This window comes from Megascapheus bottae, chromosome 11, assembly GCF_031878675.1.
Source record: "Megascapheus bottae isolate mThoBot1 chromosome 11, mThoBot2.hap1, whole genome shotgun sequence".
NCBI lineage: Eukaryota > Metazoa > Chordata > Mammalia > Rodentia > Geomyidae > Megascapheus > Megascapheus bottae.
In genome coordinates, this window is record NC_143519.1 from 62700698 (window position 1) to 62722700 (window position 22003).

Sequence of the window (22003 nt, forward strand, 5' to 3'; positions counted from 1 at the left end):
TTGAGCATTTCTTCATCTGTCTACAGGCCATTCTTATTTCTTCAGAGAAGTCTCTCTTTAAGCCTTTGGCTGTCTTTTAATGGGATGGTTGTTTCTTTGAAGATTAGTTTTGGAGTGATTCAATTTTTTTAGCTGTAGATATATTTTAGATATGAGGCCTTTGTCTGTTGTATGGTTAGTGAAGATCTTCTCCCACTCTGTAGGCTATTTAGCTTGCTATCTATATTCCTTGCTATACAGAAGCTCGGCAGTTTAATGCAGTCCCATTTGTCCAAACTTTCTTTAATTTGTTGTGTTTCTGGGTCTTTATTAAGAAATTTTCCACCTGTGTCAAGGAGATCTAGTGTATCTCCTATTCCTTCTTGTAAAGTTTAGCTTTGACCAATTTCTCCTTATCCTCACCTCCCAATCTCATAGCTCTCCTTCCCCTCTCTGCTTCCATGAGTTTGGGTGTTTAGATTTTACATTTATGTATTTGTCTTTCTGTTTTTCTATGGAAAACTAGAAAAGACTATGCTAGAAGCTGGTGGCTCACACTTGTAATCATAGCTACTCATATGGCTGAGTCTAGTTTAAAACTAGACTGGGCAGGAAAGACCTTGAGACTCATCTCCAGTTAGCCACAAAACAGCCAGAAGTCATGCTGCTCAAGTGATAGGGTGCCAGCTTTGACTGAAAAAGCTAAGGGACAACACCCGGGCCCAGAGTTCAACCCCCATACCAAACAGAAAACAAAATAAAATGTCACACATACAATTGGAATGGACTTACAATTCTTTTTTTTTTTTTTTTGGCAGAATCAACCCATGCTTTTATTTTCATTGCATATAAAAATTTCATAGGAGGGTACTGATGGGTTGTAAGAGAGGCTAAAAGAATCATTTGTAATACACACAATTTACCACTCTAAAAACATATCCAGTGAAATAAAATATTTAAAAAAAACCTAAAATTGGTAAGGATGTATGTTGTAATTATAGTGTCCCATTTATACTGTTTAAAACAAAGTAATCAAATTTCTTTGGGCCAGGGCTGCTAAAATCTACAGTTTGTGTCAAAAGAATTAGCAGTTCTTAGCTTTACTTTTTCAAAGTAAAATAAAATTATAAGAGGCTCATTTTTCCTAGAAAAAAAAAAGCATCCTTCCTTTCATTGATAAGTCACATGTTCCAAGGACTGAGCAGCAGTGAGATGTGATCTCCACATTATTCACTCCCAATTTTCCATGGCTGTCAAGAGCTAGCCACTGCGAAAATTAAAACAACTGAAATTTTTAAAATCCTACAAGGATGTATGTTTTACAGAACCACGTTTTAGAGAAGAGTTATGTATGTGAACTGACAGTGTTAAAATAAATGGATTTATATCTGGAAATTGGGTTGCTCTTAAAGAGAAAAATTAAAAAAAAAAAAAGCTTTTTCATCATGTATAGTCTCTTTACATGCCAGAAAGTTGATGAGCAGATAAACCAAGATGAGTTAACTCTAACTCCATTTCCAAGGATCACTAGAAGACAAAAGGCCTTTCTAGAATCACTGGACACGAGTCTTCCCATAGTCGTGGTTGAGAGTAAAAGGTGAAGGTAGCTCCTGCTTGGACAGCTGGAAAAAGTCACCACTCATGCAAGATCACGCCTTGGCAAGAAGTATTTTAAAGCTTATATGTCAAAAGGGTCATTTTGATCTTTCAGAGGTGATCTATGGGTTATGTCAAGTCTAGCAATTGCCAGAAATGTAGTCATTTGAAAGTTTGGATATGTGAGGTCCAGCCGTATCCTACCATGTCCTTAGTTTGAAATGCAGCAAAAGAGAAGAAAATATTGGTTAAAGTTAAGGCACAGCCCCGAGACCAAAGACTTGCAGCTAGGTTATTTAAATTTATATATGTTTATGTATTTTATAGTTTTCTTGAATCTTCCATAAACGGGCTCTAAAGTGACAAGACTATCTTACAGAAGAAAAAGAAAGATGCAGAAGGAGCATGTACACACACCATTCATTCTCTCACCAAGAGTTTCCAAATATATCAACACCATCCCATCATAGGATGACGTTTTAATAAGAACTGATAATTTACAATTAACATTACAGTATGTACACTGCAATAAAAACATGCTTGTAAACAGACAAATAAGTCTGTACTACAAGTAAGATCATTTGGTGAGGAAAAAAAATGCATGGCAGAAAAAATAATGCATTCAAAAATTATCCTAAAGCTTTCTGTAAAATCCATTTTATTCAAGTTTTTTTTTCATTTCCTTGTCTGTAATTTGCTCTCTCTACATTATTTGGACTTACAAATTCTTCAATGCATAGAAACCTGAGGCATGAGAGAGCAGTCACCTTGGTCATCCTTACCGGCAGTGTACTTTCTACAGAACCCCTGAGGCATGAAGATAATAACAGAGCCAAATGTGCCAATGGCTAGGTCATTCCAGTACTCAGGAGGCTGAGCAATGAACTGGATTTGAAGGCCAGCCTGGATTACCTCACTGTCCCAACAAACATCACCAAGGAGAAGGAGGGGGGGGGGGAGTAATCGGAACAAACACCACCTTTCTCTACTTACCTCCCTCCTTCTCTACTACTCTCCACCCTCCTCCCCCGCCAAGGCTGGGGTGGAATGCAGGCCTTCTAATATGCTAGTAGCTCTGATCAATTCTTTCTGAATTGATAACATACATACAGGAATTTCCATCAATCAACAGCTGGGCAATTTTACAGAATAGCTTGCCATAACCTTCCCTCCCACCCCTCTCTCTTACCATAAACCTATTCCTGAGCCAAGTATAGAGCCAAGGCATTTGTTGAGTGCTTTCTTTGCATGTGTGAGGCCCTAGGTTCAATGCCCAGCACTAAAAATAAATTAATAATAAAACAAATATCTCAAGAATAAACCAAAAAAGAAAACAGTGATGCCTGGGTACCATTCAGTTCTCTCTGGTAACTATTCTTATATTGGTTCCGATAGTCTTTGCTCTCACATTGTGCAATGTTTCAGATTGACGTTATCTTTTACTAATTCACTTGTTCCCAGAGCATAACACAGGCTTTCTAAGTTGGTTTCTATGTGTGTGCGCGCGCATGCATGCGTTTTCTAGGGGCTTGAACTGAAGGCCTTGTACTCTAGCTCAACTTTGTTCTCTTGAAGCTGCCACTCTACCACTTAAGCCTCCAGTTTCTGCTGGTTAATTGGAAATAAGAGTCTTACCAACTGGGCACTGGTGGATCAAACCTGTAATGCTAGCTACTTAGGAAGCTGAGATCTGAGGGTCACTGTTTGAAGCCAGCGCAGGCAGGAAAGTCCTTGAGATTCTTATCTTTAGTCAACCACCAAAAAAAAAACCCAGAAGTAGAGGTATGATTCAAGCAGTAGAGCATTAGCCTTGAGCTGAAAAATGCTAAAGGACCCTGAGTTCAACCACCAGGACTGGTTAAAAAAAAAAAAAAAAAGAAAAAAGGTGGAGGGCAGTTTCATGGACTTTTCTTGGTCCTTAGTGCTGAGTAGCTAGGATTACAGGTATGTCCAACTTCTGAAATTCTTTTTTTCTATTTTTTTTTTTTTTGTCGGTCATGGGACTTGAACTCTGGGCCTGGGCATTGTCCCTAAGCTCTTCAGCTCAAGGCTACTTACTGCCTTATCCCCTATGGCACAGTGCCACTTGCAGTTTTCTGGTGGTTAAATCAAGATAAGAGTCTCACGAACTTTAGTGTCTGGGCTGGCTTTGAATCACGAGCCTCAGATCTCAGCCTCCTGAGTAGCTGGGATTACAGGTGTGAGCCACTGCACCAAGCTACTTCTGAAATTCTTTGTTTGTTTTTTGCCAGTCCTGGGCCTTGAGCTCAGGACCTGAGCACCGTCCTTGGACTTTCTCAAGGGTAGCGCTCTAGCACTTGAGCCACAGCACCACTTCCAGCTTTTTCTATGTATGTGGTACTGAGGAATCGAACCTGGGTCTTAGTGCATGCTAGGCAAGCACTCTACCACTAGGCCAAACTCCTGGCCCTACTTCTGAAATTCTTAAATATTTTTATTGTAAGTTGTGTGGGAAAGAAAAGATAGCTCACCAATTGCAACACCTATGATAAAAGATAGGTTATCAGAAGAAAAGCAAACAAATATGTTTAATATTAAGTCTTATAGATTGTGGAACCTTTGAAATGAGGACTCAAAGAAAACAACTGGGGGCTAGTGGCTCACTCCTGTATTCCTAGCTACTCAGGAAGGCTGAGATTTTAGGATTGCAGTTCAAAACCAGCCAGGGCAGGAAAATCTATGATTATCTTAAGTCCAATTAACTACCAGAAAACTGGAAGTGGTGCTATGGCTCAAAGTGGTAGAGTATTATCCTTGAGCAAAAGAGCCTGGGACAGTGCCCAGGCCTCAAGTTCAAGCCCCACAACTGACAAAAAAGGGGGGGGCAAGAAATACAAAAGAAAAGAAAAAAGAAACAGGGAAATTTGAATTAAGCAGTTTCAGGGATAATACTGAAGAAGTATGACTGGTAGACAGTAATAATAAAATAGAGAGCACTTAGCAAGGCCTGGTTATTCATAGTATTCTTGGTGTCCCTGTCTCTTTCAGGCTGAGGAGATTTCTTGAATGAAAGTCATATGATCTACTTATAAGCAAGATAAAAAAAAAAAAAAACTTTCACTCTTTGTGATGCTGGGTATAGAATCTAGAACCTCACACATGCTAGGCAAGTGCTCTTTGACTGAGCCACAGCTACAATCAGTGAATTCAAGTTGTGATTTTTTTTTTTTTTGTGGGTCATAGGGCTTGAACGCTAGGCTTGAGTGCTGTCCCTGAGCTCTTCAGCTCGAGGCTGCCACCCTATGCTCGAGCCAAGCCCCACTTCCCATTTTCTAGAGGTTAATTAGAGATAAGAGTTTCAGGTCCTTTTGTGCCCAGGCTGGCTTTGAACCTTGATCCTCAGATCTCAGCCTCCTGAGTAGCTAGGATTACAGGTGAGAGCCACCGTTTTGGTATGCTGGTACTGGAGTTAGAACTTAGGGCCTTTAGCTTTTTGCTGCACACAGTTCTACTTCTGGCTTTTCGATGATTAATTGGAGAAGAGTCTCATGGACTTTTTTTTGCCAGCAGCTGGTCTTGAGCCATGGTTCTCAGATCCCAGCTCCTGAGTACTCAGCTAAGGTTACAGGTGCCTGAGCCACTATCACCCAGCTTGTGATTAATTTTTATTCACATCTTTTCTCCCTCTCTCTTTCTCTCCTTTGCTCTCTTTCTCTCTCGCCGTGTGTGTGAGTTGTGGGGCTTGAACTCAGGATCTGGGTGCTGTCCCTGAGATTTCCTGCTCAAGGATAGCACTCTACCACTTTAAGCCACAGCTCCACTTCCTGCATCTTTTCCCCCCCCTATTTTTGCATATTTTGAAATTGTATTTTTCTTCACTCTTCCTATCTGCATATTTACTTTTTCATAACTTCTAATGTCCTCCAAGGTGCCTTTACTTGCCCTTATTTTCACCCAGACGTTGGTCCAGAGCCAGAATTTAAAATGGTATTTAGAAGTTCCTAGCTGGTAGTTATAATTGAGAAACCAGAGATCGGTTCATCACTGGCCAGTTGGCAGCTGGGTTCACTTCAGTCTCTATTAACTTTTTTTTTTTAACTCAGTGATACATCAATTGCTCAGCAAGTGTAAGATCCTGGGTTCTATCCCAGCCCTTAAAGAAAAAGCCTTGGTCCTAGAGATTGATCAACACAATTTCTTTTCCAGAAATGAGGTTATGAATTGTTTTTGCAATTTTCCTTTTTTTTTCTGCCCATTGCTATGCTTTGAAGCAGAGCACTCAATAGCTCTGAAGTTCTAAAGCTTTTTGTGGTTGTATGCCCACATTGGGGCTTAAACTCAGGAACTGGGTGCTGTCCCTTAGCTATTTTGTTCCAGACTAGCACTCTACGTCTTGGAGCTACTGCCTCACTTACAGCATTTTGCTATAATTGGAGACTTAGACTTTCCTGCCTGGACTGACTTTGAACCATGACCCTCAAATCTCAGCCACTCAACTGAATAGCTGGATTTTACAGCTGTGTGTCACCAGTACTCATTTTCAAGCAGCTTTCTTAACTTTTTCACTACCAGCAGGCCACGATCATGTAATACTTACAGTACTGCCATAGCCTCCCAGTCCAATCTGGTTCCCCAGATTGCAGAATTTCTTCTCTCTAAATCATTCTTCTCACTATGACTAGAGTGATTGTCATTCATGACCTTGGCTGAAGTCTTTAAATGATTCTCTGTTGTCACAATCAGCAGCAGAGACAGAGGAGAATCACCCACCAACATGGAGAACAGAGATTAGCATGCTGGATCCTTTCCTTATAGGCCAAAGAATATTAACATGTCTGTAAGCACTAAAGATAGAAACATTCCTAAAAGAATGAACATGTTACTGTCTCACCCCCCCCCCCCAATGTGGCTGGGACAAGAAAATTGATCTGAAATATTTTCTAGAACCCAGGTAAGAGTCAATACCTTCTCAGAACATGTGGCAATCATTTACAAATCAGAAACCAATGTGATCGAGTCGGTGACTAAAAATTGGGAAGAACTGAAACTGTATAAACCTTCACATACTTGTTCAATTACTAAATATTCCCTACTCTGTGACACTATGGGAGGAAAATCATGTGTGAGAAATACCTTCTACCCTGGCAAGGTAATTCATTTCAACTAGAATTCAAACTTGGTTATGTGTTTAAAGGTGTTCCCCTCCCTACCGCCCGGCCCCCCCCAACCATAGGCTGTCAGGCTTATCTGGCCTTTTTCATCTAGGAGAGAGTGTTTTCACCTGGGAGATCTCCCTAGCCAATGAGCCACTCGCCTTCTCTGCCGCACCCCTGCCCCGCCCCGCTCGAAGGCGGTCCCAAGAAAGACCACGCCCATCCGGGCCCCGCCTCCTTGGAGCGTGAAGCCCCGCCCCTCTGCGGCGGCGCGGGGCTGCGGACCCGGGCCGGCGCGGGAGGAAAGGGAGGCGGGATGCGGGGTGGGGGCGGCCCCGGGCCGCGCGCCTCGAGGGGCGGAGCCACGAAGGCTCATCGCCCAATCGCGAAGGTGCAGCGCCCAAACTCCAAGGCAAAGCGCCCAATCGCGAAGGCCGAGCGCCCCACGGCGAAGGCCGAGCGCCCCACCGCGAAGGCTCGGCGCCCCACCGCGAAGGCCGAGCGCCCCACCGCGAAGGCACGGCGCCCGGTCCGTCGGGAAACCCTTGCCTCGCCAGTGAAGGAGTCTGGCGAGCGCTCGTCTCGGGCCGTCTTGGTCTCCTCCCAGTCGAGGGTCCAGGACCATCACACGCCGGAATCGAGTGTCCAGGCGCCGGAGCCGGAGCCGGAGCCGGAGCCGGAGCCGGAGCCCGAGCCCGAGCCGGAGCCGGAGCCGGAGCCGGAGCCGAAGCCGAAGCCGAAGCCGCCCCAGCCGGAACTGAAAGGGAAGTCCCAGAAGAACATGGCGCCCTGGACGCTGTGGCGCGGCTGCCAGCGTGTGGTGGGCTGGGTGCCGGTGCTCTTCATCTTCTTCGTGGTGGGCTGGTCGTACTACGCGTACGTGGTGAAGCTGTGCGTGTGTGAGTACCGGGCGGCGGGCGGCGGGGCGGCGGGCCGCGGCAGGGAGGCCCAGGCCCGGCGGCGCCGCCTTGTTCGGTTAGCTACGCGGCCTGCGGAAATCCCGGCTCTGGGCGGGCGGCCCGGTCCGGGGGATCCCGGGTCCGGGGGGTCCCCAGGCGCGAGGCTCGGGCCCCGGGGAGCTTCCTGGTGTCGGCCGTTACCGGGCGGGCGGCTCCCATCCTTCTGTGACGGACTGCTCCTCGGAACGGGAGCGGGCGGGCCGCTTAGGAGGTGTTGGGGTGCGAGTGGATGCCCCGCGGGCCGGGTGTCCCCCCCCGGCGGGGAGACGCGTCGCCCCCGAGTGTTTCTGCCCGGGGACCTGCGGAACCGGCTGCTGCGGCGGGGGCGGGAAGGCGTGTCCCCGCGGCCTGCGGCGGAGGGCCGGCCGGCCGGGGAGAGGGCCCGGGGAGGGGGGCCCGGGCCCGCCCGCCGCCTCTGGTGGTGGTGGCTTGGATGCTGACGGTCATTGACGCAGTGTCAAGTTCATTTCTTTCTGTCAGAGCCCCGAGGTTTGTACGCAGGGTCCTTCTCGTCTGGGAAGAATGAGTGGGGCCGCGGGTAGCCTGATGGATGATCCTTTGCCTGGCAGTTTTTTGTTTATAAGTCATACAAACCTGGAGATTTTACTTAGCATCTTCATGGGGGGCGGGCGAGGGTGTCTTTTTCTTCTTGTTTTCCTTTTGCTCCTTTATTCTCCTGAGGGTTTTCTTACCACGCAGGCCTCCCTTGATTCCCTGGAGTAAAGGTGGAATCGCATTACACCCAGAAGGCTTGGACTTCCTGGTGTGAATAGGTCTGTCTTTTCAAGATGGTAGGGAACTCGCAGCCCCTAATCTGACCACTGGTTTTGTGCTCGTGACATTAAACGACTGCTCTGTCTTAAGTGAATTGGTCATAGGCTCTGAAGGTCTGTGGATGTCTATTTTACTGACTGCTCTTCCTCTCCTGGTTCTGTATAGCTTGCTGCTTATATTTCTTTTGTTGTTGTTTTTATTTATTTTTATTTTTTTTCTCTTTTTTTTATTGTAATTAGTAAAAGGGTTACATGATATTTGCCAGATAGAAGGTGCATTAATTCACATACATTGATACCCTTTCACAGGTCTTGGTACCCGTATCCCTCCCCCCCATTGTTGTTGTTTTTAATGCAAGCCTAAAATCAAGGATGGTATCGCATACCTATAATCCTAGCATCTCTCTCAAAAAAACAAACCGAACCAAACAAACAAAGGAGACCGAATGGTAATTGGTGTTTGTAAAATTCGGTCCCCTGGCTTCCCCAGAGGGGGGTAGTCTTAGTCTTCAGATTCAGTCCACAGTTTTTGAAGGACAACCATTACTCCTTGAGGGAAAAAAAAAAATCACATAGGATCCATACTAATAATATGAAAGAAAAGAAGGAACATTTACTTTTTTTGGTGTGTATGTGAGGACTCACTAGTCAGGCCATCCATGTTTTTGGTTTTTTTTGTGGGTTTTTTTGCTTTAGATATTTTTAGAATATTTACTGCAGGTAGATAAAAAATAAACTGGAATACATTTCCAAAAAGCCCAGTACTGTGCTAAGTATAATTAATTACACTTAGTCTTTTAATTCCAAAATGCTTGCTGAAAATAGTGTTTGAGCTAGGCACTAGTGGCTCATACTTACAATCCTAGCTTCTGCAGGGGCTTGACATCTGAGGATCACATTTCAGTCAACCTGGGCCAACAAGTCCCAAAGACTCTCTTATCTTCAGTTAACCTGCAAAAATCTGAAAGTGGAGGTGTGGCACAAGTGATAGAGCCAGCAGTATTTCTTGAGATTTCTTGCAGTCAGTGATCACAAGATTGTCGTCATTTTATGATGATTTCCTATTTATTTTTTTTACTGACTTTGAAGGTACACCATTATTGTTTAATTCTGTCAGCAGTGTATCCTAAGCTGTTTGTTAGTGGGAACACAGGGAATACTTCATCCACTCTTGTCATTCTCCCTAATCTCTCAAAGCAGCACAGAAATTTGCAGACATAGGAATGTAGGAATTGAAACTCTGAGCCTTTGGTATGTCACACTGTTGTTGAAAGGAGGCATTCAAATGTAACATCTTTTTATTCTTTCAAATAATGCTTTTTTTTTTCTGGTCATGGGGCTTGAACTCTGGGCCTGGGCTTTGCCCCTGAACTCTTCAACTCTAGGTTACTGCCTTACCCCTGGGCCTTGGACTCTCTACCCTGAGATTTTCAGTTCAAGGCTACCACCCTACCCCTTGAGCTACAGCCCCACTTCCCTTTTTTCTAGTGGTTTATTGAAAAGTCCCAGGTTCTTTAGTGCCTGTGCTGGCTTTGAACCACAATTCTCAGATCACAGCCTTCTGATTAGCTAGGATTACAGCATGAGCCATTCTACCCAGCTCCTTATTACTTTTTGAGTGTGTGTTAGTCCTGAGGCTTCAACTCAGGGTCTGGGCACTGAGTTTTCTTTTTTTTCCTCAAAGCTAGTGGTGTACCACTTGCGCTCCACTTCCTGCTTTTTTTTTTTTTTTTTTTTTTGCTAGTTTATTGGAGCTAAGAGTCTTACAGACTTATCTGCTGGGAATGGTTTGAAATCTTGATCCTCAAATCACAGCTTCCTGAGTAGCTGAGATCATAGGCGTGAGCCACCAGCCCTATGCCCCCCCCATCTCTTGCATCCATGTAGCTTTAAGTTACCCATTAGAATCAGTGGAATTGTAGGGAAGGAAGTGAAGGGAAGGAATTAAGTGTTTCTATTCTTGGAGATTACTTAGGCTGTAAGTAGTCCTAGAAATTATATAGTGAGTTTTGCTGTGTGTGTGTGTGTGTGTAAGATTCTCCCTATGTAGTTCAGTCTGGCCTCAAACTTAGGATGTGCCTGCTCAGTCTCTTTAGCTTTAGGATTATAGGCATGCATTGAAATTCCTGTTTATACAAGATTTTTAATGAGTTGAGACATTCTGGAACAATTAAAGCCCAATATCTGACGCATTTGAAATAGCAAATTCATTGGCAAAAAGTCTTACATAGAGGTATACTTAATACTTCTGCACTGTCTGGTTAACTAAAGAGAATCTGTGCAGTATGCAATATCACTAGACAGGAATTGAGCATAAAAGTTAACTTGTATAAAAGTTAATGTAATATTAAAATATATTAGGGAAGTAGAGATGTGGCTCAAGTTGTAGAACCCCAGCCTAGAGAGTGGAAAAAGGTGAAAACACTTGGTTTTAAATACAAGCCTCAATACTGCAACACATACCCCTCTCCCACCCCCCAAAAGGCCTTGCCCGAGTATGTGTAAAGCCCTGGGTTCCATCCCTGACATCTATTTATTTTATTTTTTTTTTGCCAGTCTTGGGGCTTGAACTCAGGGCCTGACCACTGTCCTTGTGCTTTCTCAAGAGCTCTACCACTTGAGCCACAGCTTCACTTCTGGCTTTTTTTCCCCTCCTATGTATGTGGCAGAGAGGAATCGAACCTGGGTATTTGTGCATGCTAGGCAAGCACTCTACCACTACGCCCCTCCCCACACATTTATTTTAAAAAATGCTAACGTATTTTATATTTTCATAAATACTGACTCACCAAAATATATAGAAAACTTGAGATTCATAGAAGTTTAAAGTGCTATTTTAATTTAAATTTCTATAAAATTATTTCCTCGCCCTCTCTCTGTCCCCTCACTTCTCCCTCCCTTTCCTTCTGCTAGATATCAAAACTAGAACCTTGTATATGCTCTGGACTACTAAATTACATCCCCACTCTCTGGTATTCTGGTCATACTACCATTTCTACATTTGTATTTATTTAATCTTCATAATAACCCAATAGGTTAATTTGCCCAGGATGATAAAGCCAGTAAATCACATGGTCAGAATTGATATGCACATGCTTTGGCTTCAGGGGTTTGTGTTTTTAAGTGTCTGGTTCCTAGGACAATCAGATTTAAGTCTTTTAAGATTCCATTTTATTTCCTTTGTTAGTTTATAACCTGTAGTTCTTCCTATTGTCTTAGTGGCTGCTTCAGAGTTTATATATGCATCTTTATTGTAGTTGACATCCAGGGTATACTTTTAAAAATAAAAGCATTCTTCCAGTCTTTATATTGCTGCCATGCATTTCATTGGTTGTAAGACTCACATTACATTCATATTATTTTGTTTAAGTGGTTGCCTATGAACCCAAGGCCTGAGCACTGTTAAGTGTTTATGCTCAAGTTTGGCACTCTACCACTGGAGCTTTTGGGCTTCAAACTACAATCCTCAGATCTCAGCCTCCTGTGAGTTGTGACAATCTTTTGGAAAGATTACATATTCTTTATGTAGTTACCATTTCCAGCAACCTATGTTATAGATTCTTATTTCCAGCTCTTGTTCATTATCTTCTGCCTCAAGAGCTTCTTTCTTTGGTGTTGTTTTTGTTTTGTTTGTTGGTTGTGGGGCTTGAATTTAGGGCCAGTGGCTCACACCTGTAATCCTAGCTACTCAAGAGGATTGTGGTTCATAGCTAGCCTAGGCAGGAAAATGTATGAAACTCTTATTTCCAGTTAACCACCAGAAAACTGAAATAGAGCTGTGGCTCAAAGTGGTAGAGTGCTAGCCTTGAGCAAAAAAAAAAAAAAAGATCAGGGACAGTGCCCAGGCCCTGAGTTCAAGTCCTATAACCAACAAAAAAGGAAAATAACCCAGGTACTGGTGGCTCAAGTCTATAATCTTAGCTACTCAGGAGGCTGAGATCCGAGGATTGTGATTCAAAGCCAGCCTGGGCATGGACATCCATGAGACTCATCTATAATTAACCACCAGAAAACCAGAAGTGGCACTGTGGCTCAAGTCATAGAGCACTAGCCTTGAGTTGCAGAGTTTAGGGACAGTGCTCAGGCTCAGAGCTCAAGCCCCATAGCCACCAACCACCACAAAAAGTATTTAAGGGACTAGAGGTATAGCTCAAGGTGTTATAGTGCCAGCCAAATGAGCAACAACCTGAGCAAGCATGAGTCCCTGAATTCACGCCCTGGTACCACCAAAAAAGAAAAAAATTCAAAGATCTTTTATATTTTCTTCCACATAAATTGAGCCTTCCTTGGCAATTCCACTTTTTTATTTGCAGTTCTAGATCAGACCCAGGATGGATGGCATGAATGCTAGGCAGGAGTTCTAGCTCCTTCATCTTTCTACTTCTCTGCCTGAGTGCCTCCCTGCCTCCCTCCCTGCCTGCCTGCCTGCCTGCCTACCTGCCCACCTGCCCACCTGCCTGTCTGTTGCTGTGTCTCTCTGTCACTCTTGCTTTTTTGCTCTTTGAATTCAGGGCCTTCCACTTGGCATATAGACACTTGAACCATGCCCTCAGCCTGTACCAATTAAAATTGAAGGACAAGAATAGGGAAGGAAAAAGTATTAGGCAAACTGGAAATCAGGGCAAACCTATTTGGAAGTCTAGGTCTTGGTCCCATCAATAAAAGATTTGCTTCTACCCCTTTGAGGGCACAAAAACTATAGTATAGAACTGGGAATGTGGATTAGTAGCAGAGTGCTTGCCTAGCATGCATGAACTCCTGGGTTTGATTCTTCAATATCACATCAACAACAAAAAGGCCCGAAGTGGCGCTGTGGCTCAAGTCATGGAGTGCTATCCTTGAGCAAAAGATGCTCAGGGACAGTTCAAGCCCCAGGACTGGCAAACACACACACACACACACACACACACACACACACAAACACAAACACACACACACATACACACACACATACACATGTGTGTGTGTCCAGCCCTCAGCCTTGTTGCATGTGTAGTAAGATATTGCTGACTTAGTGTAAACTTAACTCAAAACCAACAGCTTTTCTCGATATAACAACAACTCGACTTCCTCAAGCCTGTGGCCTCTCTACTTTGTGAAATGCCTGTCGTGATTTGTACTCTTCCCATTAGGAGGTCTAGCCTTGAATTTGGGCTGACCAGTCCTACTTGATTGGGCCAGTAGCTTGGTGGACATGATGTTGTGTGTCTAGAGTCAAAGCCTCAAGACACTGTGCGTTTTTTTGTTGTTTTTTTTTGTGGGTCATGTGGCTTGAGCTGTCCCTGAGCTCTTCATCTCAAGGCTACCACCCTACCCTTTGAGCCAAGCCCCACTTCCTGTTTTGTAGTGTTTATTTGGAGATGAGTCTCAGGTCCTTTTATGCCCAGGCTGGCTTTGAAGCTTGATGCTCAGATCTCAGCCTGCTGGGATTACAGGTATGAGCCACTGAAGCACCCGGCCACACTATGCATGGTTTTTGTTTGGTTGGTCATGAGGCTTAAACTCTGGGCCTGGGTGCTGTCCCTAAGATCTTCAGCTCAGGGCTGCCCCTAACCCTGGAGCCACAGCCCCACTTCCCATTTTCTAGTGATTAATTAGTGATAAGAGTGTCATATTGTTTAATGCCAGGGCTGGCTTCGAACCACCATCCTCAAATCTCAGCCTCCTGAGTAGCTAGGATTACAGACATGAGCAGCCACCATATCCAGCTGCCTTGTTTCTTTCAGCATATTCTAATCATGATGTAAAAGAGTCCAGAATGGACTGCTGATTTAGAGACTACGTGCATGGTGAAAGCTCATGCTATGTGAACAAGGCCAGCCATATAGACTTTTGTCTTATAGGAGCTGCGTGGTGACTGCAGGGGGTAGAGGAACACACTCATCATGACATTAGACTGCTTGCTACGCACACCATTGTAGGTAATAACTGGTTGTTGTTTAAAGGCACTAAGTTTGGGGATGATCTGTCACTAATATCATTGTAGCTGTATCTCTCCTCCCCTCTGCTCCTGCATTTACCCGTATGTTGTCTAGGAAACGAGGGTATTCCCTTTGAAATGAACAGATGGGTCACTCCTCAAAATCTTGGCTGGATTTCCACTGCAAGCCTTAGAATGGCGTGGAAGCACTACTTGTGTGATGCAGTTTTCTTCTTACCTTCCTTTCTGCCTACCTGTCTTGGTATCCCTTAAGGTTTGAGCCATTCCTCCAGCCGATTTCACATTGTTTTTCTCAGAGAGGGCCTCATACCTTTTTCTCAGGCCAGCCTTGGATTGTGATTTGTGATTCTTCAACTTGTATGCTTCCTGCATAGCTAGGATGAATGGTTTGAGTTACCCAGCTTGTTCTTCAAGATTATTTTCTGCTATAAACTCTCAGCAACTTTTTTGCTTGGACTGGCCTCAACTCTCAATCCTCTGTTACATAGCTGGGATTAGAGGCATGTTTTACTATGCCTGGCTTACAGTTTCCTTTTCCTCTCCTCTTTGTCTCCCCTTTAGTATTATGGATTGAACCCAGGGCCTCACACATGCTAGGCAAGTTCTCTCATTGAATTACATCTTATCTCAGAAAGTAATACATTCTCCATAAAGGTGTTGTCACCTTTATTTTATTTATTATTGATTCATTGCAGTGCTGAGTATTGAACTGAGGGCCTTGCACTTGCAAGGTAAGTGCTTTACCACCTGAACTATGCCACTGCTCTGCCATCTTCATTTTCTATCTGTTCCGTCCACACTGAAGTGTAGATGCCCATCTGCTGAGTTGTGTGTCCTGCACGTCTGCAGTTCTTAAACTTGTGCTGCTTCTAGGAATGGTGTCAGGTGTTAATCATCTTAAAGTTCCATGTGATGAGGATGTGAAGGGTGAAGGTCTCCCTCTCCTTCCCTCCCCTTCTCCCCTCCCCCACTAGAAGCAACCCCCAGCCCTCAGCCTCCTTGCTATCCCAGGATCCATGTGCAGTGTGCTTTGTGAATTATATTATCTCTGTGAATTTGTTCTCTTGCTACAATGTGGGCTAATAGTACCTAATTTATAGAATAATGTAGCACAGATGTTTGGATTTCATTAGGGATGCAAAAAAGATGTAGAGCCACTGGTACACTTATGCCTTCTCTTTGTAGCAAGAGTTTTTTGTTTTGTTTTTCTTTGCCAGTCCTGGAGTTTGGACTCAGGGCATGAGCACTGTCCTGGAGCTTTCTCAAGGCTAGCCCTCTACCACTTGGGCCACAGCACCACTTCTGCCTTTTTCTGTATATGTGCTACCAGGGAATCAAATCCAGGGCTTCATGTGTGTTGGGCAAGCACTCTATCACTAGACCACACTCCCAGCCCAAAAGTTGGTAGTTTTGTTCTTAAAAGTTTAGCCAGTTGCTAATGGCTCATGCCTGTCATATTCAGGAGATTGAGATGTGAAGATTCAAGTTGGAAGCCAGCCTGGAAGTATGGCTCAAGTGGTAGAGCACCAGTCATGAGTATAAAAGCTACAGGATAGCCTGTAAGGCCTGAGTTCAAGCACCAGGGTCCACATGTGCATACTTAAAAGTTCCTTCACAGTTCTTAAGTTTTATTGTCTCTCTCAAGGTCTCCAGGGAGTGAAGGAATACATTCTCACCTACTTTTTCCTTAATTGGCTTTCTATGAAGGATCATTTACAAAAATATACCTGTTTTGCTATAAACTGTTGGCAGTATCAGAAGTGTATGAGAGTGTGTGTGTGTGTGTGTGTGTGTTTAAGTAAGGCAGGGAAGGGGCTCTCCACATTGTCATTTGATTTTAAGAAGATTAGTGCTTCATACTATTTCTGTAAGTGTGTAAGTAACTTAGAAATATAGTAGTGGACACTTATACTTAAATATTGAAACAACATTAAAAAAATAAAAGTGACTGTAGTTTCAGGGTAGCTTTTCTCTCTCTCTTTTGTCACCCCTGGGGCTTGAACTCAGGGCCTGAGCACTGTCCTTGGCGTTCTCAAGGCTAGAGCTCTACCATTTGAGCCACAGCACTACTTCCGGCTTTTCTATATGTGGTACTAAAGACTCGAACCCCGGTCTTCGTGCATGCTAACAAGAAGCACTCTATCACTTAGCCAAACTCCCAGCTCTTTTTTTTTTTTTGGTAGGTCCTGGGGCTTGAACTTAGGCATAGCCACTGGCTTTTTTTGTCAAGGTTAGAGCCACAGCTCTGCTGCTTTTTTTTTTTTTTTTTGTGGTTGGTTGGAGATAAGAATCTCACTAACTTTCTGCCCAAGCTGGCTTTGAACCTCAGTTCTCAGCCTCCCGAATAACCTGAATAGTTAGGACTACAAGCATGAGCTACCAGCTCCCAGCTGGAGATTTTTTAAGCTAGAGATCCAGAGGTCTTGAAAAACATTTTTTTTTTTAATTTTAAATTGTTATAAAAGTGATACATAGAGGGGCTACATAAGTCAGGTAAGAATTGAAAGGAATTTAAGAAGATAAATCTTCCCACCACCTCTCCCCCCCCAGCTTTGGGCTTTTTGTTTCTGAGACTAGATCTTACTATGTAGCCCCTCGTTTTCACCTCAAAATCCTTCTGCCTCAGCCTGTAGAGTGTTAGGATTATAGGTGCAAGCCCAGCCTAAAATTCTATCTTAAAACACTTTTCTGGGTACTTTGAGTCATTTCCCAGTGATTAGTTATGCTAGCGGAAACTTTGAACCAGTGGGGATTAGAATCTCAGGAGGAGTTAATTTTGACTAACATATTAATTGAGGAGCATATGAAAATAGGTACATACTTAATATTTTTGTTCGTCATGGGGCTTGAACTCTGGGCCTAGGCACTGTCCCTGAACTCTTCAGTTCAAGGCTACCACCTTACGCCTGGAGCCACAGTGCCTCTTCCAGTTTTATGGTGGTTAATTGGAGTCTCACTTTAGTGCTGGGGCAGGCTTTGAACTGTGGCCCTCAGATTTCAGCCTCCTGAGTAGCTAGGAGGATTACAGATGTGAGCCACCTCGCCATGCCCTTATTAAACATGAAGTCCTCAGAGAAGCACTTGAAGGAAATAACACCAAAACCACTAAAACGATAGTAGGATTTGCCGCTTGGGTGCAAGATTATACTAGTTTTTGGATGTTTTGCAGTTTCTTTTTTTGATGAATAACTAGCAGGCTTCTAAGCATGTTTTATTTTTTTCAGGTTAACTGAATTATTTTGTCCGTTGTGGGGCTTGAACCCTAGGCCTGGGTGCTGTTTTTGATCTTTTTTTTTTTTTTTTTTTTTGCTCAAGGCTAGCACCCTACCACTTTGATCTACAGCTCTACTTCTGGTTTTCTGGTGGTTAATTGGAGATAAAAGACTCACAGACTTTCCCAAACAAGCTGCCTTTGAACTGTGATCCTCAGATCTCAGCCTCCTGAGTAGCTAGGATTACAGGTATGAGCCACCAGTGCCTGACTTCTAAGTATTTTTTTAAAGGAGGGTGTCCTGGCCATATATACAGGTAACACACACACACACACACACACACACACACACGCACACACACACACACGCACACACACACACACACACGTCTCTTCAGGGAAAGCTTTCAGGCTATGTTTTTCAGCCTCCAAGACCAAATCTTCTAAAACTAAAGTTAATGGCTATTCTATTCCCTTGCTTAGCCCCCTCTATTGGCTTTTAGTTTGCTCTCAGTGAAACCCTATAGTTAGTGTTGGTTTTGATTTGTCCGGCCAGGCAGGGTCTCACCTGCTTATCCTGCTTCCTGTTCCTTCTATCTGGAAAGCTTTTAGCCATGATTTCCTTAAAACTAACTCTCTTGGTTTGTTACACTGTTGCTCTCCCCCCCCCCCCCCCCTTACTTTTTGCTGGTCCTGGGGCTTCAATTCTGGGCCTGGCTCTCTCTGAGTTTCTTTCTCTCAAGGCTAGAACTCTACCACTTAAGCTCCAGATCTACTTCTGGCTTTTTCTGTGATTAATTGGAGATAAGAGTCTCATGGACTTTTCTGCCCTGCTGGCTTCAAGCCATGATCCTAGATCTCAGCTTCCTGAATAGCTAGGATTACAGGCATGATACTTGGTTTGGCTGGCCATGACTTTTTTTTTTTTTTTAAGTCTCGGCTGAGCTGGAAGCTGGTGTCTGTAAATCCTAGCTAGTCAATCTGAGATCTGAAGGTCATGGTTTAAAGTCAGTCTGGGCAGGCAAGTCCATGAGACTTTAATCTTCAATTAATGAACAAAAAGCCAAAAGTAGAGGCATGGCTCAAGTGGTAGAGCTCTAGCCTTGAATAGAACAGTTGTCATGAGGCCCTGAGTTTCAGGTCAGCACCAAAAAATAAAATAAAAAGAAGACTACGACTCAAGGCTTATTTTATATAGTATCCTTCAGTTTGGCTTATCTAAAGTTTCCTCAGGATTAGACGCAGCAAGCATGTCACAGAAGCACCCTTTGTTCACCATTTATGGTGACATGGGTCATATTTTTTTTTTCTTTTTGTAAAGTTAGTTTTCTGTGTTTAGTACTCTGGTAGAAGCACAGATACACCACCTGTATTGGCCCTCAAGGAAGGACTTGCTGCTCCATTGCAGAATGTGTTCTGCAGCCAGCTTGCAGCTGCTGAGCTCTTTGCACATGACTTCCTCACCCAAGGTCATCCCCTTCCGGATTGGGCCTGCATGCAGAGCTTGCATGAGGTGGAGCTAGATGTCTCCCCAAGTGTCCTGCCACTTGCTAAGTCGAGGCCTGCACCTCAGCACTTAGATTTGCCCTCCTTTCCAGTCACGTGTTTTCCCTAGTACATATACTATACCTGAATGCCTCAGCCTGATTCCTGAAGACTCAACTGCAGACAAGAGTCTTAGGAGGAAACACAAACTCTTAAATGATCTGTTCCTTCTTACTTACTGTCACTTAACTTTTTTTAGTCTGCTGCTCTACCACTTGAACCACAGCTCCACTTCCATCCGTTTGGTGGTTAATTGGAAATAGTTTCACACACTTTCCTGCCTGGGCTGGCTTCCATGATCCTCAGGTCTCAGCCTCCTGAGTAGCTAGGATTATAGGCCTGAGCCACCAGCACACCAGCACTTTAATGTTTTTTAGCAAACTTTGAGGATTTGTATTTGAAACAGTATTATGCTATTTGCTAAATGGTGATTTTCCCCCCCTAATTCCGTCATTTCCTCTACATTTATTAGAATTCTGTGGGAAGGAAGTCAGTCCTCCTAATTATTTATTAATTGATAAACTAGTTAACATACACATATGAAAGTAGATTCTGTTATGGATGATAATTTATTTTGTTATTCAGATTGACCAAGATTGGGTGAATAGCAAACTCCTCCATCTGTTTTCTTGTATACCTTTAGCAGGTTTTCCTCATTATATAGTATTTTTTTTTGTGCTGGTACTGGGGCATGAACTCAGGGCCAAGGTGTGCTGTCCCTTAGCTTTTTTGCTCAAGGCTGGCCCTCTTTCCTTTGAGCCACAGTTCCACTTTTGGCTTTTGTGGGGTTAATTGGGAGCTAAGGATCTTATGGACTTTACTATCCATGCTAGTTTTAAACTGTGATCCTCAGATCTCAGCCTCCTCAGTAATTAGGATGGCATAGTTACTAGCGCTTAGCTATAATATATTTTGCCATCACAACTGTCTGGGTGGTTTTTTTTTTTTTTTGGCCATTTCAAGATGCTTATATCTGAATTTACAAAAAGCAAAAACAGTAAAGCACCCGAAGAAAATATGTGTGGATGATCTTATTAGGAGACAGCAATCAAAGCTTCTAGCTCTAAAGTTCAATATTGTTAATAATTCCAATAGGAAGAAATGGATAAATAATGCAAATAGTTCACAGAGAGAAAATGGAAATGGTTTATTAACATATGAAGAGATGCTAATTCTCACTTGTAAGTACAAGGTAAAATTACTCTAATACTAAAATCCTGAAAACAGTTGGATAGACTGAAAGGAAATAGTCTTCTCACACATTGCCACTTCTGCCTTTTTATTTTTATTTTAGTTTTTTTTTGCTGGTTAATTGGATTTTTCTGCTGGGGCTGGCTTCAAACCTTGATCCTTAGATCTCAGCCTCCTGAGTAGCTAGGATTATAGGCGTGAGCCACCGGCACCTGTCAGATTGACAAGACTTTTAAGTAGGACACACAGCACGAATCATAAAGAAAGAAAAATGGAGGTGAGTGCTGATGGAAGTGTGACTCAAGTGGCAGAGTGCCAGCGAGAACATGAGACTCTGAATTCAAGCCCCAGTACTGGCTCATGTAAACACACACAATGTCCCATGTGTATATTACCCAGTTCAGTTGATAGGAAAAAGCTCTCAGCCCTGTATCACTATCAGTTGTGCTAAAACTTTGCATCCTGAGCACTCATGTGTTTTCCTCCTTCTGGTCTTGAAACCACATCTCAGCAGATAACAAAGGTTTATTGTGCCACTAAAAAAGAGACCTAAGACATATAAAGAACTCATAACTCTGTGATACAAGATAGGCTCTGAGGTTTTTTAAGGGAAAAAAAAAAACGTGCCAAATAGCCAATTATGGATGCATGTCCACAATATGGATAGGAGGAAGTTGTGCCCTGTAGAATAACAACCATATATGTGTTATGAAGAACTAGAAAGCAGAAACAGGAGTTTAAAGACTATGCACAAAGAAATGATACATAAGGCATGGAAATGCTAATTACACTGATTTGAATGCAGGTATCTTGAATAATTGCTTTGAAATAGCACTAAATGGGGTAGTATTATGTGTCCTTTTTTTTTTTTTTTCATAGCACCGAGTCTTAATAGGGATTTTATTAAGGTTACATCTCCAGGAATGAGGGAGTCCTAGTTGGAAGCACAAAAGCCTTCTCAGATAGCACAGTGGAGCACAGGTTCAGGTTCTTTGGTGGGCTCACCACCTCGTTCCAGGCACAGATTATTATAAGGACACTGCTTCGGCCCCACAGGCTGGCAGCTGGGAAAAACATCCCCAATCCAGAACATGAAAACCATGAAGGCCACGAAGCCAAAGGGCTGCTTATCCATGAGATCCCAGGAAATAGGTGTGGGGTCCTGTCCACTCGGTTCCCGATACACATGTCCAGGTCCCAACGAAACGGTTCACCCCAGTTCATTCCCAGGGCCGTGTGGTCACACTCAGACCCTGGGTCCCTGTTCTGCCCCACACCCTGTGCCGGCATCCGGGTAAGGCTCTGAGTCTTCCACACTCAGGTTAGACCCTGCATCACGTCTTTGGTCACGTGGAAGGCTGCCCCGCCCCCGGCGGCCTCATGCTCCGGGCTGACCTTTGCAGCCATCGGACTGCCAGAGCTCCTGCCCTCACCACCATCACCATCCACCTCTTAGGTGTAGAGGTTGGGTCAAATACATTGCAGACTGGTAAGTTAGTGCTGAGAGAACAGTATTTTCCTGCAGCTATCACTAAAGGAATAGCAGTGATCACTGTTAATCACTTTTATAACAATGATCTCAACAGGAATTTGAGTAATTGTAATGTTAATAAGCATTTGAGGGGTTAAGGCGTGGCTTAGTGGTAGAGCACTTAGTACAAATACCACTATCACAAGTGCGGGTGTGCATACGT

General features: G+C 43.6%; 1 protein-coding gene and 1 pseudogene across 8 annotated transcripts in view; one reads left to right on the plus strand and one right to left on the minus strand.

Moving 5' to 3' along the window:
* The first annotated feature begins 7001 nt into the window (after nucleotides 1–7001).
* Nucleotides 7002–22003, plus strand: part of Zdhhc20 (zDHHC palmitoyltransferase 20) — a 57253-nt gene continuing 42251 nt past the window's right edge. For 7 of the 8 annotated variants that reach the window (XM_090342406.1, XM_090342407.1, XM_090342408.1 and 4 more), the window contains exon 1: nucleotides 7383–7588. In XM_090342406.1, the coding sequence (XP_090198532.1) occupies nucleotides 7471–7588 (118 nt within the window). In that variant the 5' untranslated portion in view covers nucleotides 7383–7470. Of the gene's footprint in view, nucleotides 7333–7382; nucleotides 7589–22003 lie in introns of those variants that run through there. The other variant, XM_090342414.1, reaches the window with a different exon arrangement.
* LOC150057264 (NADH dehydrogenase [ubiquinone] 1 beta subcomplex subunit 8, mitochondrial pseudogene) lies at nucleotides 21268–21748 on the minus strand (annotated as a pseudogene).